At 36.9% G+C, this 16,850-nt stretch overlaps 1 protein-coding gene across 1 annotated transcript in view; it reads right to left on the bottom strand.

The window, feature by feature from the left end:
- The window catches only part of LRP1B (LDL receptor related protein 1B), a 1,442,028-nt gene that overhangs the window by 684,997 nt on the left and 740,181 nt on the right, over positions 1-16,850 (bottom strand). Inside the window, exons 19-20 of the mRNA XM_060151186.1 lie at positions 9,074-9,154; positions 7,762-7,923 (exon numbers count right to left, since the gene is read on the bottom strand). Of these exons, the coding sequence (XP_060007169.1) occupies positions 7,762-7,923; positions 9,074-9,154 (243 nt within the window). The remainder of the gene's footprint in view (positions 1-7,761; positions 7,924-9,073; positions 9,155-16,850) is intronic.

Here is a 16,850-nt window from a genome sequence, read left to right as displayed (position 1 = left end):
TGTCTTTATGGATCAAAGGGCCCAGTCTCAACATCTCTAACACAGAACATTATCAGCTCCTTCCAGGAAGCAGCATTACATTTTAGTTATTGTTAATACACATAAGGATAATTTTATCTAGCTTAGCCCTTTCCCTCATCTGCACAATGAAACAACTGAACTAAATGATCTTTCCGTTTTCTCCCAGCTTCCTCAATTTTTTGAGTCTGTGAGGTAAAACTTTTATGGCAGAGAAACATGTTCTTTGGGTGAATGGAGAAATTGTGTGGGAATGTCCACAGCTATTCCAATGACAAAGTTCCAGAATCCACTTTATCAAGGAGAATTGTGTGTGGGGCTGGGGTTGGGGGAGGAGAATAAAAACAAAAAAAAAGAGACAGATGGACTTCTTGTGATGATTTAATGTAATGTCCTGCGTCCCTTCTAGTGCCCTTTGGCAAATTTCATTACAATGACCCATAATAAGTAGAAAGGTCTTTCTCTTTCATTTTAAAGAGAAATGAGTATTCAATTGAGAACAACATAGTAATTATTTGGAGATCATACAAATGTTAATTCATAGAGACAGAAAAAAATAAAAGAGATTATACTTGACAGCTGCAGAAGCAGACAGCTGGACATAGGAATAAAGAGCAGACAACCTCTGAAATGCCAGCTGTGTAATCCTAGGCAAGTATCTTAACCTCTCTGGTAATCCTTATTCTGAGCGTTAAATGGAATAACAAATGTAAAGTTCCTAGCAATTTGTGGGATGCCAACACAGGTTAACTCCTTTTTCCCCCCTATAGTATCATGGATGGAATCTCCTCTCCGGTACTTACTGTTTTATAGATACAAAAAAGATGTAGATAGAGAGGGGGGAAGATGGCGGAAGAGTAAGACGCGGAGATCACCTTCCTCCCCACAGATACACCAGAAATACACCTACATGTGGAACAACTCCTACAGAACACCTACTGAACGCTGGCAGAAGACCTCAGACCTCCCAAAAGGCAAGAAAGTCACCACGTACCTGGGTAGGGCAAAAGAAAAAAGAATAAACAGAGACAAAAGGATAGGGACGGGACCTGCACCAGTGGGAGGGAGCTGTGAAGGAGGAAAGGTTTCCACACACTAGAAGCCCCTTCGCGGGTGGAGACTGCGGGTGGCGGAGGGGGGGAGCTTTGGCGCCGCGGAGGAGAGCGCAGCAACAGGGGTGCAGAGGGCAAAGCAGAGAGATTTCTGCACAGAGGATCGGTGCCAACTGGCACTCACCAGCCCAAGAGGCTTGACTGCTCACCTGCCGGGGCGGGCGGGCCTGGGAGCTGAGGCTCGGGCTTCGTCTCGAGCGCAGGGAGAGGACTGGCGGTGTGAACACAGCCTGAAGGGGTTAGTGCGCCATGGCTAGCCTGGAGGGAGTCCCGGGAAAAGTATGGACCTGCCGAAGAGGCAAGAGACTTTTTCTTCCCTCTCTGTTTCCTGGTGCGCGAGGACAGGGGAATAAGAGCGCCGCTTAAAGGAGCTCCAGAGACGGGCGCAAGCCGCGGCTAAAAGCACGGACCCCAGAGACGGGCATGAGACGCTAAGGCCGCTGCTGCCGCCACCAAGAAGCCTGTGAGCAAGCACAGGTCACTCTCCACACCTCCCTTCCAGGGAGCGTGTGCAGCCCACCACTGCCAGGGTCCCGTGATCCAGGGACAACCTCCCTGGGAGAACGCACGGCATGCCTCACGCTGATGCAACGTCACGCAGGCCTCTGCCGCCGCAGGCTCGCCCCGCATCCGTGCCCCTACCTCCCCCAGGCCTGAGTGAGCCAGAGCCCCCGAATCAGCTGCTCCTTTAACCCCATCCTGTCTGAGCTAACAGACGCCCTCCCGCGACCTACACGCAGAAGCGGGGCCAAATCCAAAGCTGAACCCCGGGAGCTGTGCGAACAAAGAAAAGAAAGGGAAATCTCTCCCAGCAGCCTCAGGAGCAGCGGATTAAATCTCCACAATCAACTTGATGTACCCTGCATCTGTGGAATAACTGAATAGACAACGGATCATCCCAAATTGAGAAGGTGGACTTTGAGAGCAAGATTTATTGTTTTTTCCCCTTTTCCTCTTTTTGTGAGTGTGTATGCTTCTGTGTGAGATTTTGTCTGTATAACTTTGCTTTCACCATCTGTCCTAGGGCTCTATCCGTCCGTTTTTTTTTTTTGCTTTTTTATTTTACTTAAAAAAAGTTTTTTTCTTAATAATTATTTTTTTAATTTTAATAACTTTATTTTATTTTACCTTACTTTATTTTCTTTTCTTTTATCCTCTTTCTACTTTTTCTCCCTTTTATTCTGAGCCGTGTGGATGAAAGGCTCTTGGTGCTGCAGCCAGGAGTCAGTGCTGTGCCTCTGAGGTGGGAGAGCCAACGTCAGGACACTGGTCCACAAGGGACCTCCCAGCTCCACATAATATCAAATGGCGAAAATCTCCCAGAGATCTCCATCTCAACACCAACACCCAGCTTCACTCAACGACCAGCAAGATACAGTGCTGGACACCCTATGCCAAACAACTATCAAAACAGGAACACAACCCCACCCATTAGCAGAGAGGCTGCCTAAAATCATAATAAGTCCACAGAAACCCCAAAACGTGGGTGGACCTCACCAGACGTGGACCTGCCTACCAGAAAGACAAGATCCAGCCTCATCCACCAGAACACAGGCACTAGTCCCCTCCACCAGGAAGCCTACACAACCCACTGAACCAATTTTAGCCACTGGGGACAGACACCAAAAACAACGGGAACTATGAACCTGCAGCCTGCAAAAAGGAGACACCAAACACAGTAAGATAAGCAAAATGAGAAGACAGAAAAACACACAGCAGATGAAGGAGCAAGGTAAACACCCACCAGACCAAACAAATGAAGAGGAAATAGGCAGTCTACCTGAAAAAGAGTTTGGAGTAATGATAGTAAAGATGATCCAAAATCTTGGAAATAGAATAGAGAAAATGCAAGAAACATTTAACAAGGACCTAGAAAAACTAAAGATGAAACAAACAACGATGAACAACACAATAAATGAAATTAAAAATTCTCTAGAAGGGATCAATAGATGGGATCAAAACTTTTCTTATCTTTCTGAAACTTTCTATCTATTTGACAGAGAGGACATAAAAAAAGAAGTAAACAGTAATAAAAGATAAAGAAGATTTCCTATCTATTATATTTTATTGAATCCTAGGCTGAAATTACCAATATTATTGGATAAATGAAAGTGGCTATGCTGTATTGAGGAAATGTAAATGATTAGATCCGTACACCTAGCCTTGTATGTCATCATGGAAATAAACTCCAGGATGAGGAAACAGAATTTACTAGATGTATAAGACAAAACAAATAAGTGTTGTTTCTAAAATATAAACAACTTTTGTGGTCAAGAAATAGACTCTTTCACTCAATAATTATTTATTGAATACTCATTATATATCAAATATTGTACTTGACTATGAAACTACAAAGATAAAATAAAATTACTCCCGTTCCCTTCTTAAACTGGGAACAAGGATGTAGAGAGGCAAATGAATAAATGCATGCATGAATGAATGCAGATGAAGCTCAAAAGAAATGGAAGTTTCCAAAGCAGAAACAAAAGCAGTTAAAGCAAAAGAACATAAGCATGTATGAGCACGTACATTAATAATGGTATACATTTGACTGCCTAATGGATATGGGAACTTGTTAAAGATTATTTATAATAAATCAAAATTGAAGGTCAATACATACTAAATCTCAAATTTGCATTTAATTTATATTTGTGATGTAAATAAGAGATCACACATTCCAGCATCACCCAGATCATTCATTTAATGCAGCAGGTAGTAAATAATCCCTTTTTAGCCAAACAGAAGACATTGGAGAACAGTAATCATAAAATAGTGTCAGGGGCTTTCTCAAAGAAAAATCCAAATATTTGAGGGATATTGTTGCATTTAGAAGAAATTATAAAATTTAGGCAAAATCTATTCTAGAGAAAACCTGTTCTCTTCTCCATCAAGTCCACGTTGAAATTATTTGTTATAATTTTTTACAACAATTTCTAAATGGAAATTGACCTGGAAGAATAGCTGTCTAAAGATACTACACAATTTTCATATGCTTATTATAGAAATGCCTTATTCCTTGTGTGAAATATGCTTGAGACAATTCCCAAAAAGAGTATGAGAATGAAAGTTTACATAACTCAAATGAACTAAACTATCAACAATGGGATAAGATTAATTCTATATATTTGGTGTTTTACAGATGTGACATATGTCCAGCATCTCTCTCTCATGCTCTCTTTTTAAAAATATTACAGCCAGGGAGGTAAACACTTGTAAGAAAAGACTGAAGTCTCATTTTAACTTTATTCTTGATGTTCTTACAGGTAAAACCATCTTTTTACAAAACCTTTCAATATTTAATAAATGGCCAGGACTGAGGCTCTAGAGGAAGTTCCCTCATACCAAATTCTTTGACAGTCCAGCCTCACTGTTTTTCCACTTGGAAAAACTATTTACCCAGTAGCTACAAAAGGGTGACTATAAATATATGTACCAACCAAAGGATTCAGAACTAAAAAGCGCTAAATTAATGATAAACAGGCATTGAAACAAAGGAAGGAACCATGTGTCACGGATGGTCTTTCTATTCCACTTTAGCTCATAGACTTGTGTGTGTGTGCACGCACGTGCACACGCATGTGCACACTTGCATAGTGACTTGTAAAGATATTGTGTCTTCTTTGCCTGGTAAAGGAGTTTGGAAGTGAGAGAAAGAGCAGCACAATATGAAGGAAAAAAGAGATGAGTGTACATTAATCTAGGAGGGGACTAGTCATTAACAGTTTTCCCATATATTAATCATATTGCTGATGAAAACATGATCACCATAGAAATTCTTTTCATGAAAGTGGTATCAGAAAGAATATGAGTTGAACTTAAGCTCAGGAATTTTCTGAAATAGGGATTATATATGGAATGTTATTCTTGGTATCTCCTTCTCCTTTACTATTGAAAGTCAATTCAAGAGTATTTTCTGCCCTTTTGACTTGAGAGAAACTGCACCATATGCTCTGCTTACCCAGGCAGTGTAAAGCAAAGTGCTGAGCAATTATATGGTGGATTTGATCAGTTTTGACAGCCAGTCCTGAAACTCAAGACGGAATCCCCTGCTCTTTCTTCTGCAGCAGGTTCTCGGACTGAATTATATGACTAATTGAATCAAATTTCTCCTTTACCTTGGCAATATCCTCACAAATCCTACAAGTGCAAAATGGCCTTCCTGATCAGTGTTAACAATTCTATGTGTCGTGGTTATTTTACAACTTCCATATCAGCATACATGAAATAATGATGGATAAAAATATTTCAATGCCCTTTGAAATACTATGGATTGTCTTACACACCGAAATCATCCCAGAATGATACCTGTCCTCAATTCCTGCATCTTGTATTCACCAAGTAAAATATTTGATCAGGGAATCCTAGTACAACTTATAATCAGTTAAATATAAATTAGTTCAGGAAGTTCTTCTCATTCTTTCCTTGAAACATGTCCAAGAATCATGCGGGTTACCTGGATCATTTCCTTAGCATATTATCGTAATCATATAAGAAACGCATGGCATTCACACTGACAGTATATCCTTTACAGTAATATATTAGTGAAATTGAGATGCCCTCAAGATAAAGGTCATTAACCTTAGCCACTGATTCTATAATCCAAACCCAAATAACTCTCTAGAGAGTCTCTAAGGGGATGGGTCACTCACTTCGGATACTCATAAGGCTAAAGCAATCTCCCCAAAACTTCTTAATGTGCGATGATCAGTTTAACTTAGAGATACATGGACATAGAACAGAGGGATGGGATCTCACTTCTGAGATGAAAGCAAATTAACACCGGAGCAATTTATCTTTCACAGCATATTATGGGTCAGTGTCAGCACGCCACAGATGTACACCTCATGAGGAACATAAAAAGACATCTGTGAGATGGGGGTAGATGTACCAATAGTATATATTCAGTCTAAGTTAGTAATGAAATTTCAACCACACCCCAAATGAACGTTTCAAATATACAAAGAAAAAGAGGAAAAATATCTTTTTATATACCTTTCCTTTTTCCACTCCAGATTAGTAATAGGCAAAAAGTTCTAGTTCATATATACTAGTGGACCAACTAAATTGAGAGAGGAAAGGACACAAGAATGAGATAGAGAAAAAGGGAGAGGGGGAAAGAGAGAGAGAAAGAGAGAGAGAGAGGGATTTATCAATCCTCTCGATTTTGAAGCAAAATTAAATTAAAATATGTTCATGTTGAATTTTATAAGATACTGTTCCAAAATTTTTCTTAGTCATTTTCTGTTTTTACTATAGCTTCTGTTATGTCCACTGTCAGGAAAGACATGACTCATGCCATGACCACCATGAGGACCATGTGTTTTATCACTTCATGGCTCATAGGTGACTAACCATATTTGGATCATGCCTCGAGTCTTATAACCCAGGTCACACAGGTAAAATCAAAATCAGACAATATCTCTTTTAATAAATCACTCAAGGAGTTCACCAAAAAGCTAGATTTATTCCTTTAAGAACCTAGTATTATGTAGATAATCTCTGTAATTGCCACTGTTTCCAGTATTTACAATTGAGAGAAATGAAGAGAAATGAAGACAGAGAGAGAGAGAGAGAGAGAGAGAGAGAGAGAGAGAGAGAGATGAAGAAAGAAAAACAAAAGAAAGACACAAGGAATTCATGTCAGAGAAAATACTTTAGAAATATTCTGTTTTATAGGTTGTCAAATATTTGCAGAAGACAAATATATCTCCTTGGAAAACACTTGGAAAATGATTTCTTTCTTATGATCACATAGTATGTGGTACGCTCTGCCCCGTCACCACATAAAATAATTCACTTTGTTGTTTGTCTGTTTGCACGCTAGATTTTTAAAACTAAACAGGGAATATGTTTTTTAATTCTTTAATCTATCCTTTGGTCCAAGCACAGTGCCTGGCACATGAAAAGTTCTCAATAAGTATTTTTGGAATAAATGAAAGAATGGATAATAAATTATTTCAATTTCTTAGGCAGAAAGAAAGTTCTAGTTAATGTTATTGTTGTTACCAATTTTTGACAGGCTAATGCTTTTTCTGTGATATTTCCAACATGATTTCTAATTTATTAACACGTCCTGTGGCTGATCAAATTTTGCAGAGCTACCCATGCAAACAACAGGGTCAGGCTGCCCATGGATATGCTGGGAACCATGGTCATGATCTCCTTCCTCTTTTAGTTTGCATTCCAGAAGGTCAATCAGTTGGAATACATCACCGTCTAACAGGGGATGATTTCCAGACTTCAGGAAACAAATACAGTGTAAAAATAAAAGGAAAATTATGCCTTTCTTATTCTTTTTTTTTTTTCCTTTGGGGATGGGTTTGGGGGTTTGGAAATTTAGAAGTTGTAGGGGATTAAAAGAGTAGTAAGTAAAGGATCAAATGAAAGTAAAGCATCTAATGAAATAGGAAGCGAAGACCAAAGAAGAAAGTATCAAAGTATAAGGAGGAATTAAGATTGAGAAACCAGAGAAAAGAAAAAGTAAAGAGATCAGCAAATTATTTTATATAGTTCCACATACATTTTTTTTATCTGATGAACAATTTATTTTTCTATGATATTCACTCTAAAATACTTCAAATATTATATATCACTTTAAAATGAGATTCTGCAGTTTCACAAAATTACTAACCTTCTCTGGTACAATTGATTTCATCACTGAAGTCTCCACAGTCATTGTCACCATCACAGGCCCAATGGCCTGGGATACATCTGCCACTGGAACATCTGAACTGATTATCAAAGCAGGACTGAACACAGCCAACCTCATCACTCCCGTCCCCACAGTCATCATCTGGAAAGAAGCAACAACAGCCAGGTGGTGAGAACTGGTCCATGGAGAAACTTTTCCTTATGAAATACTTAACATTTCTTTTGGTATTGAGAGCTTTCTTTTGTTATTAAAAAAAGGAATGATAAGTCAATGATCAACATTTCCCATGAGTAGTGGGAGAATTATTTTCATTTTTATATTGTTTATTTCTGATTGAATACCAACTGCTAAACTAAGGGGGAAAAATCCTTGACTTTGGATTTTGAAGCTTAACTTCCATTTCACTCAGAAAGACTAACCACTGACTAAATAAATCTATGCAACATGAAATAATTACGAAGTGGGAAGACAATGGTGACTGTAGGAATTTTATGAAATGATACAGCTTGTGATATAATTATTGCTGGAAAATTACTATTTAGACCTAGAACCTTTGTACCCCAGAGTTTGTAACTGTATTTTTAATTCAGATCCTTTTTCTCCATTCTCCCACAAGAGGGCTCACTGTGTACCCTTCCTCCACTGGCTCTTAAGTGTGTATTTATATCAGGAAATTATTGTACGCTATCATTAGCAATGACTTATACTCTTTATTAACAACTGTTGCAGGAGGGAGGCGAGAGAGGAATGAAGTGAAAACAGATTAAATTGAAATCAGTGGCTGAGAAGTTATCGATTTATGTATAATTCATTTACCTGTATTTGGCATAATTTAACATAATGATACAACTGAGTGAAGAAAAAATACCATTTGTACATAAAAAAACAACAACAAGGTGACAAAGTTGAGACCATGGATAATTCCAATATAATTTATAAACTACTCCATCCTGAGGTTATAGAGCGTTTTACATAAATGCTTTGGGGAGCCTGAATTGTCCAGGTTGTTTCCTCAGTTGTTGCTTTCACTTCATGTTTGTTGACTTAGGCTATGTCCAGCATAATATCTGAAAACAAGTCTCCATCACAGCCCCAAGGGACGGATATTGAGTTCCATTTCCCTTAATGCTAATCCCCATTGACGTGCCAGCTGCCCTCTCACCACTTGTCTTGGCCATTTTGCTTGACTCTGCAACCTCCTCTCACAAACTACCTCAGAAAGAGGCAAAGCTGCACAGCCAGCCAGGCCCCCAATCAAATCAGTGCAGTCTAGTGGACATTTGGTACTTGCCAGAGTCGCAGTGCCATTTACTGCTAATGCATCTTCCACTCTTGCATGCAAACTGAGTTAGTGGCTCACAAGTTGGGAATTCTGTGAAAGATAGAAAAACATCCAATAGGAAAGGTGTTATCGACTGTGTTTCACTTAATTTGCTTCTCATTTGCTAATATGATCAGAACTCTACCCTTCTCTTCCACAAAAGGCACAGAGGAAATGTTAGGTAAACAAATATAGTGGCAGTAACTTCTTGAGGACTTAGGATACACATACTTTTAATATCTTTTATATGAGTACATTTCAGTGACTGAAAGCCAAGGAGAATCACTTGATGAAGGACTGTTTAGATTCATTCTACTGCAAGAAAAATAGATGTCAATTCCCTGCACCAAGGGACTCAACCTCCTCCCAGTGAAGAACAGCTGGATGAAGCTCTATATTCGTGTGCTTCAAAGTAAAGTGTGTGCTTTAAAAGGGAAAGGCCTTTTCTGAACATAGAGAGCCAAAGTAGGAAGGTTGGATCCAACTTTGCCTGAGTGATGTCAACATAATAAGTTGAAAGTAAGAAAACAAACACAAAGAAAAAACTCATTAAATTTAGTTTAGTTGGTATCAAACAGTTATAGATTTTGAAAGTGTGAATTCTAAGTTAAAAAAAAAAGCAGCTGCATAGCACAGGGAGATCAGCTACGTGGTTTGTGACCGCCTAGAGGGGTGGGATAGGTAGGGTGGGAGGGAGGGAGACGCAAGAGGGAAGACATATGGGAACATATGTATATGTATAACTGATTCACTTTGTTATAAAGCAGAAACTAACACACCATTGTAAAGCAATTATACTCCAATAAAGATGTTAAAAAAAACCCCACAAAAATTCCCCTGAAAATCAACAACAGCAAAGAATTGGACTTCAAAGTAAAATTTTACTAAATGAAATCAAAAGACCTCCCTTCCTAACCCTTAGATAACTATGACAACAAAAATTAAAAAGCAAAACATAGAATTAGCACAGAAAACAATTCTAAAAGATTACTAGCCAATTCAAAGGACTGGTAAATTCAGCAGACAATTTTGTCATAATAAGATCAGATAATCAAGACTGACTGCAAGAAAAAAAGAAAGAAAAAAGGTAGTAATAATAAGAGAAAATATAACTGCAAACAGGTCATCCAAGGAATTCAGAGCAGCTTACTAATACTTCCCAGGAGAAAGTTTTTCATATGGTGAAAATAATTCATGTAGAGTTTACATGGTGTGCTCAATATCAGAACTTTTATCTCCCAAGACAATATTCATGGAATCATAAACCCTCACACATACAACCTATTTAATAGACATTAAAAAAAATAGAAAAAGAAGAATCAAAATCCTCCATCATTTCACTGGCATAAAGGCAGAAGAAAAGGACACATGGAGACAGAACTGTGGCCCATATTCTTTATTATTGTTCCTCTCATAGGTGGAGCCAAAGTCATTTAGTGGCAACACTTGCTTTTCTCTCTAAGACAAGTAATGTAGAATCATAGCCTATATTTGATGGCAGGGGGACCAGCAATATTTTCAAGTTGTATTTTGTAGCTTGTCTCAGAGCTGCCAAGGGGGCAGAGCAGCTGGACTCGGGCTGCCCAAACTCCTTCAGCCAAACCTGTTCACATCTTACCTATCTACACAATTATTTATCTACCTATAGTTTTAATTTTGGAGTTTTGAGTACTATTTTATTTGAAGAAAAATATATGAATAATAACAATATATTTCTTTGCTCAAAAAAAAGAAAGAAAACCATTGATTATATCCAATTATTTCAGCCCTAAAGAAACTGAGAGCATGAAAGTTAGACTTGCCTAAAGTTATATGTATCTCCTTAATGGAAAATAGGTCTTTAGAATTCAGTTCATCAAGCTCTTCATCTATCACTCCATCTATAACAACCTCGTACCGATTTCCTACCTTACTTTCATTTACCATCCATGAATTACCTGTTATTTACTCTACCCATATTTTTACTCTACCCATATGTATTTTCAGCTTAAAGGTTAAATATTTCTCATAAAATGTTTCATTGTGTAAAGGAGAACTTCCTTGTGTCTAGCAGAAATGAGTCCCTAAATACTTTCACTTCTTTAGCATTTGGTTCACAAGTTTTTGTCTGTACCAGTCACTATTTCATAATGTTGGAAATTTCAATCATTTTGAATCTTGATCTTTTCTTTAAATTCTATAATACTATCAACTTTTGATTTATTTTTATAGGGCAGATCATACCAAGATTTACCCAATCATTTTTGTCACACTTCTTTAGGCCTTTTTCTTTGTTTTCCTTTTAAGTTTTTAAACACAGTCCTGACCCAGGTACTCATTCCATAGAGCCTTAAAGGCTAAATCATGGGGCTCACACATGCATGGGCAGTTTGCTCCCTACACCTTCTCTCCATCATCAAGCCCTCTGGACTGTTGGATAAGGCTGACCTCACACATCATGCCGTCTTCCCTGGGCAAGTGGTTCCCTGCACTGCACCATTTATAAGAAGATTTGAATGGTAATTACCATCGGGCCCCATATGGCCTTGCCGTCCTCATGGAACTTGGGTCTATTTGGCAGTCATGCTTCCCAGGTTTTCCCTCAAGTCCTCTTCTGGATCATTTCTTTTTTAAGAGGACTTTACAAAGTAACTCCAGGTAGTGGTTCCACTTGAAAACTATGTTATTGAGTATTTTCTTAGTACTTCAACCAATGAAGTACACTAGTGAAGGTATTTTCAGGAAATAAGAATTTTAAATGACATTGCTATAAGTCCTATAGAATTTTTGCATTTTTCCTTAAAAACCATGGCATTTTAAAATTAAAAGTCTATATCAATACATATTTTTGGCAAATCACTAGTAACTAGAATTAATAGTAAAATGCAAGCAAATTCATTTTGCGTGATCCTGTCAAAGACCTATTTTGTATATTATCCCCAAAATAATATTTCAAATTTAAATCGGAGGCTAAAATATTCACCCTTGTTCTTAAAATGGTGAAACAATGAGTTACCTTTGGAGCCTGTAAGAACTCTCCCTATCATGTAGCTGAGCTGGGAAAAGAGAGTCAGCCAGGATGATCAGCAGTGATATTCAGTGAACAGACTGCAAGTGATATAGCCATTGTTTTTCTTTTTCTTTTTCTTTTTTTTTCAGTACGTGGGCCTCTCACTGTTGTGGCCTCTCCCGCTGCGGAGCACAGGCTCCGGACGCTCAGGCCCAGCGGCCATGGCCCACGGGCCCAGCCGCTCTGCGGCATGTGGGATCCTCCCGGACCAGGGCACGAACCCGCGTCGCCCGAATCGGCAGGCGGACTCTCAACCACTGTGCCACCAGGGAAGCCCATATACAGACATTTTTAATATTGGTAACTTATGCAATGACAATATAAATTGCTATTATTTCATAAATAACATGTAGGGAAAGTAGTGGCTTCATACCAGATCAGGTTGACATGGCATCCTTGACTACCTGCTTCTTTACTTCTTAAAAAGCAATTTCTTTGTGTGAATTTACCTTTGAGTATATCCATCTGAGGTACTGGCATAATATCAACAATGGAAATGATTCTAAAACTGAACAAATCTTTACTAAATTTTATGATTACCAAAGCCATTTCTTGAGATATGAATTTTAGAATAAGTGTAACTTTTTGAAGCCAAAACATGTGATGAGAGTCTAAATATGATTCAAAGATAGAAGTGATAAGGAGGCAATCACAGATATGCAGAGATAAAAGACTATATCAAAAGCCATGCATGTAGCAACCCAACAAATACTCAGACATATAAGAGAAAGCACTCAAAAGAGAAATGAAAAATGCACAAGGCATAATTTAATCAATATTCCTAAGTATTTTTTTAACTTGACAAGATAATGAAAACTTATGTTAATCTTTCAAGAATCAACATGAATTTTGTCAAAAAAGTGTTCTCCTCCTTAGATAAATAAGTGCTTAATGTTTAGAAGATGTACAGTAGACATGAATAGAGACTTTATATGAAGTATCAACATAAGTTATGATTAAAATGAGTAAGCAACTAAATGCAATGTGTAAGATATGATGAGATCTAATTTTTAAAAATAGCATTACATCTTTAGGCATCTATAATAGGTTAATTTACATTTTAAAATCTCTTTTCTGTAAACTTTGGAACATAATAGCCAACATCATAAGTTTTATTAGGAAAAGAAAAATCCCCCCAGGCATTTGGAAACTTCTGAAATTTGGCAATACAGGCATACCTCAATACAGGAGATATTGCAGGTTTGGTTTCAGACAACCTCAAATAAAACAAATTTTCAATAAAGTGAGTCACATAAATTTTTGGTTTCCCGATGCATATAAAAGTATGTTTACACTATACTTTAGTCTATTAAGTGTGAAATAGCATTATGTCTAAAAAACATACATACCTTAATTAATAAATACTTTATTCCTCAAAAATGCTAACCATCAGCTGACAACACACAAGCTTTCAATTTGTAAAAACCACAATATCTATGAAGTGCGATAAAGAGAAACACAAATAAATGAGGTGTACCGTTGGTTGAGAAATTTCCCACGTGACCTTTAAGATTCTATCCACTTCTTAGATTCTAAGTCTAAAAACCAGCCAAAAAAAGAATCTGGAAATTAGCTCCATAAAGGTAAAAACTTTCAAAATGAATAAAATAATTGAAAATCCAGTGTATCTTCACTCTCTAAGGAGAGCCATACATCTTCTGCCCACAGTAAATACAACATATATACATGTGTAAAAAATTAATAAATAGGAACCTCAATTAAATAGAGTTGGGAGACCAGAAGGGGGAGCTCTCACACCCTGGGATGATAGCTGAGCCCAACAAGAAGAAGAAAGACTCCTTTTCTTTCCTGGCGATGAAAAGTCATGAACTCTGTTTGTATACGCCTCCCATCTTCCTTTTTCCCCTCTATAAAAGTGCTCTCCTCCCTTTATGGGGCTTTGCATGTGGCTCACCATAGTTGCAGACCCTGAATTGCAATACTCTGCTGATTCCGAAAAAATCCATCTTTAGTGGAGAAATATCTGGCAGTCTATTTGTTTTAGGTCAACATATGCATATAATGCATATATGTTCTTAAGCAACTACACCTCATTTCTGATTCATTTTTAACATAATACTTAGTTACATCGTTTCTCTTGGAAACCTTGCTGTCTGAGTTTATAGGACCAATAGGTAAATTTTATAGAGAAAAAAAAATTGGGAACTAGAAGAAAGCATAGGGCAAATCACTAAAAAGAATGAAGGTATTAATTTAATGGACACATGCAGCAGAGTAAAGTCACTAATGATTCATTTTTGTTTCCTTATTGGTAAATCACATAGCCTCTCTGGTCACAGACTCCTGGTTTGTAACATGACCTCTTGAGTTCTTTAAGTCCTAAAGATCAAGAAGTCAGAAGAAGCATTATCTGGAAATGCACAACACTAAAAGAATTTAAATGTGGAACAAATAGGGCTCATCACCTGAATAACTCCTGGGATTATCACAGCATTCCTATAAAACACAGTAACTGAATTTCAGATACATGAAAGAACTAACAAATAAAGAAATGTTAAAATTATCTTGGGCTTTCCTCTGCTTAATAATGCAGTCAAATGTAAAATACATTTTAGAAAGAGTTCCATCAAAAAAGTTCAATATAGGCCTCCACCCATTTTTCACTAATGTTGGAAAATACTGTGTCCATAACTCCTTAGTGTCCTATAACCAGTATCTGATGGTGATAGAGAAATGAGATCTAATGACAATACATATTTTTCTCCTAACAAATAAAACAAAAACTTTTTAAAGCAAATGTAACATTTTCCCTGTTCTTCCATATTAGTGTTAATTTTAAAGTTGAAAATAGAATCCAATATTTCAGTTTGTTTCTGGATACTTGTTCTGTTAAAATATCATTATGAATTCTTATATTTGATAAAGACTTAAATGTTATACATAAGCTTTTCTTTCTTGATTTTGCATAAATATTCTTTGACTTTTGATCTTCCTTGAGACATAAAGATCCAAAGTCAAAGAATATTTATCATGTTAAAATTACAGCAAGGAAAAGAAAACTATTTTATTTCTACAGTTACTTCAACCTCATAGAATATATAATATGGATTAATGGACTGTTAAAAAATCTTCCATTGTTGCAGGTAGTATGCTCAATTTATCTATTATATTTTTCACCTAAAATTTATTGCCAGGTTCTATGTAGGCTATTGTGTAAATGGCAACAATTTTCTCTTTCTCTCAAGGGTAATCATGGTTGGTATGGTACTTATATTTATCTAATATACAAAGCTTAGAGAAATGTTTCCCAGTGAGGTAGATTTCAGATCCAATTTATGTTTTTTTCCTGTCTCTAATGTAGGATTTTCCTACTTAGTCCTCTTCCTTGGCCCCAATATGAATATTTATAAGTAACTTATTGAAGTTTCAAAATACAGTTATCACAGGTTTGTTTGAGAGCATATATTACACATCCTATATATATGAATTTGACCTCCATGATTAAGTGTGTAGAAAATTACAGAAGATTCAAATTAAAATAAATGTTAAGAATAATAAAGGAGTCTGTGGTTAGGAAAGTGTTATATAAACATGAAAGAGACAATAATACTCACATTATATATTACTATTTATTGAGAAGAGGTACTAGGCTAGCCACATATACATTACTTACACTCTTCACAACAGCCCTGCAATTGTTACTACTAACCCGAATTTGCAGAACAGCGTAACTTGCCTAAGGATACACTGCATAACCAGCAAGTGTCAGAGTAAAATGTGAATACTAGTCCAAAATACATTATTTCTTCACTATACCCTGCTGATCATACCAATACCCTTAAAAATTATATCAAAGAAATACTGGGGTAAAGATGAAAAATTGGTTTTTTCTGTGGCTTACGTCTTCTATTTATACTCCAATTCTGACTTTTACCTACTCCAAAGCATATGATTAAATTATAGTTATGGAAAATACCAGTACTTCATAAGATTATAGCAATTATAAGACTATAGCCTCTGAGAAAATATACAACATTTCTAGTTACTGACGCTACTTGTAGCTCCAGAGAATTGGTACTTATATAGGACAGACTTCCAAAGATCCAATAGAGTAAATACACTTTGGAGAAAAGTGTAAGAGAACAGTGTACCCCAAATCGTCTTCATTTTGATGCTCTTTCATTGTTGTTACATAAAAACCTCATTTTATATCTCACATATGATGCCATGTATAAAGAATATAAACGTTATAGGTAGGCAAACCTGAGTTCAAGTCCTGGTTTTATCACTATCTAATGTGTGACCTTGGAAAGTTACTTAATACTCCTGACCCCAGGTTCCAACTCTATGAAACAGAGTAGAAAACTACTGCAAAGGTTCAAGATATTCATTCAAGATATTTTACTGAAAACTTTATACCAGAGAGAGTTCTAGGCCTTAGAGATACATCACCTAGAATGAATGAATGAATGAATAGAATAGAATGGTACTAGGCACTGGGAATACAATTTTCAGCATTTTCTTTTCTCAGAATGCTTATAATCTGGTAGGAAAAACATTCGTAATACAATTAAAGAAGTGGCTTTAATAACTCTCTGAAAAATGCTACAATATAGGCAGTACAAAGTGTTACTGCAACACACAACATACGCATCTAAACTAATCTTAGATATTGTGCCCCAAAGGAAGTGCTGTACAAGCGGATACAAATGATAGATTCAGGTTAAATCAGATAAA

This window comes from Lagenorhynchus albirostris, chromosome 6, assembly GCF_949774975.1.
Source record: "Lagenorhynchus albirostris chromosome 6, mLagAlb1.1, whole genome shotgun sequence".
NCBI classification, from domain to species: Eukaryota; Metazoa; Chordata; class Mammalia; order Artiodactyla; family Delphinidae; genus Lagenorhynchus; species Lagenorhynchus albirostris.
This window is presented reverse-complemented; position numbering and strand designations above follow the sequence as displayed.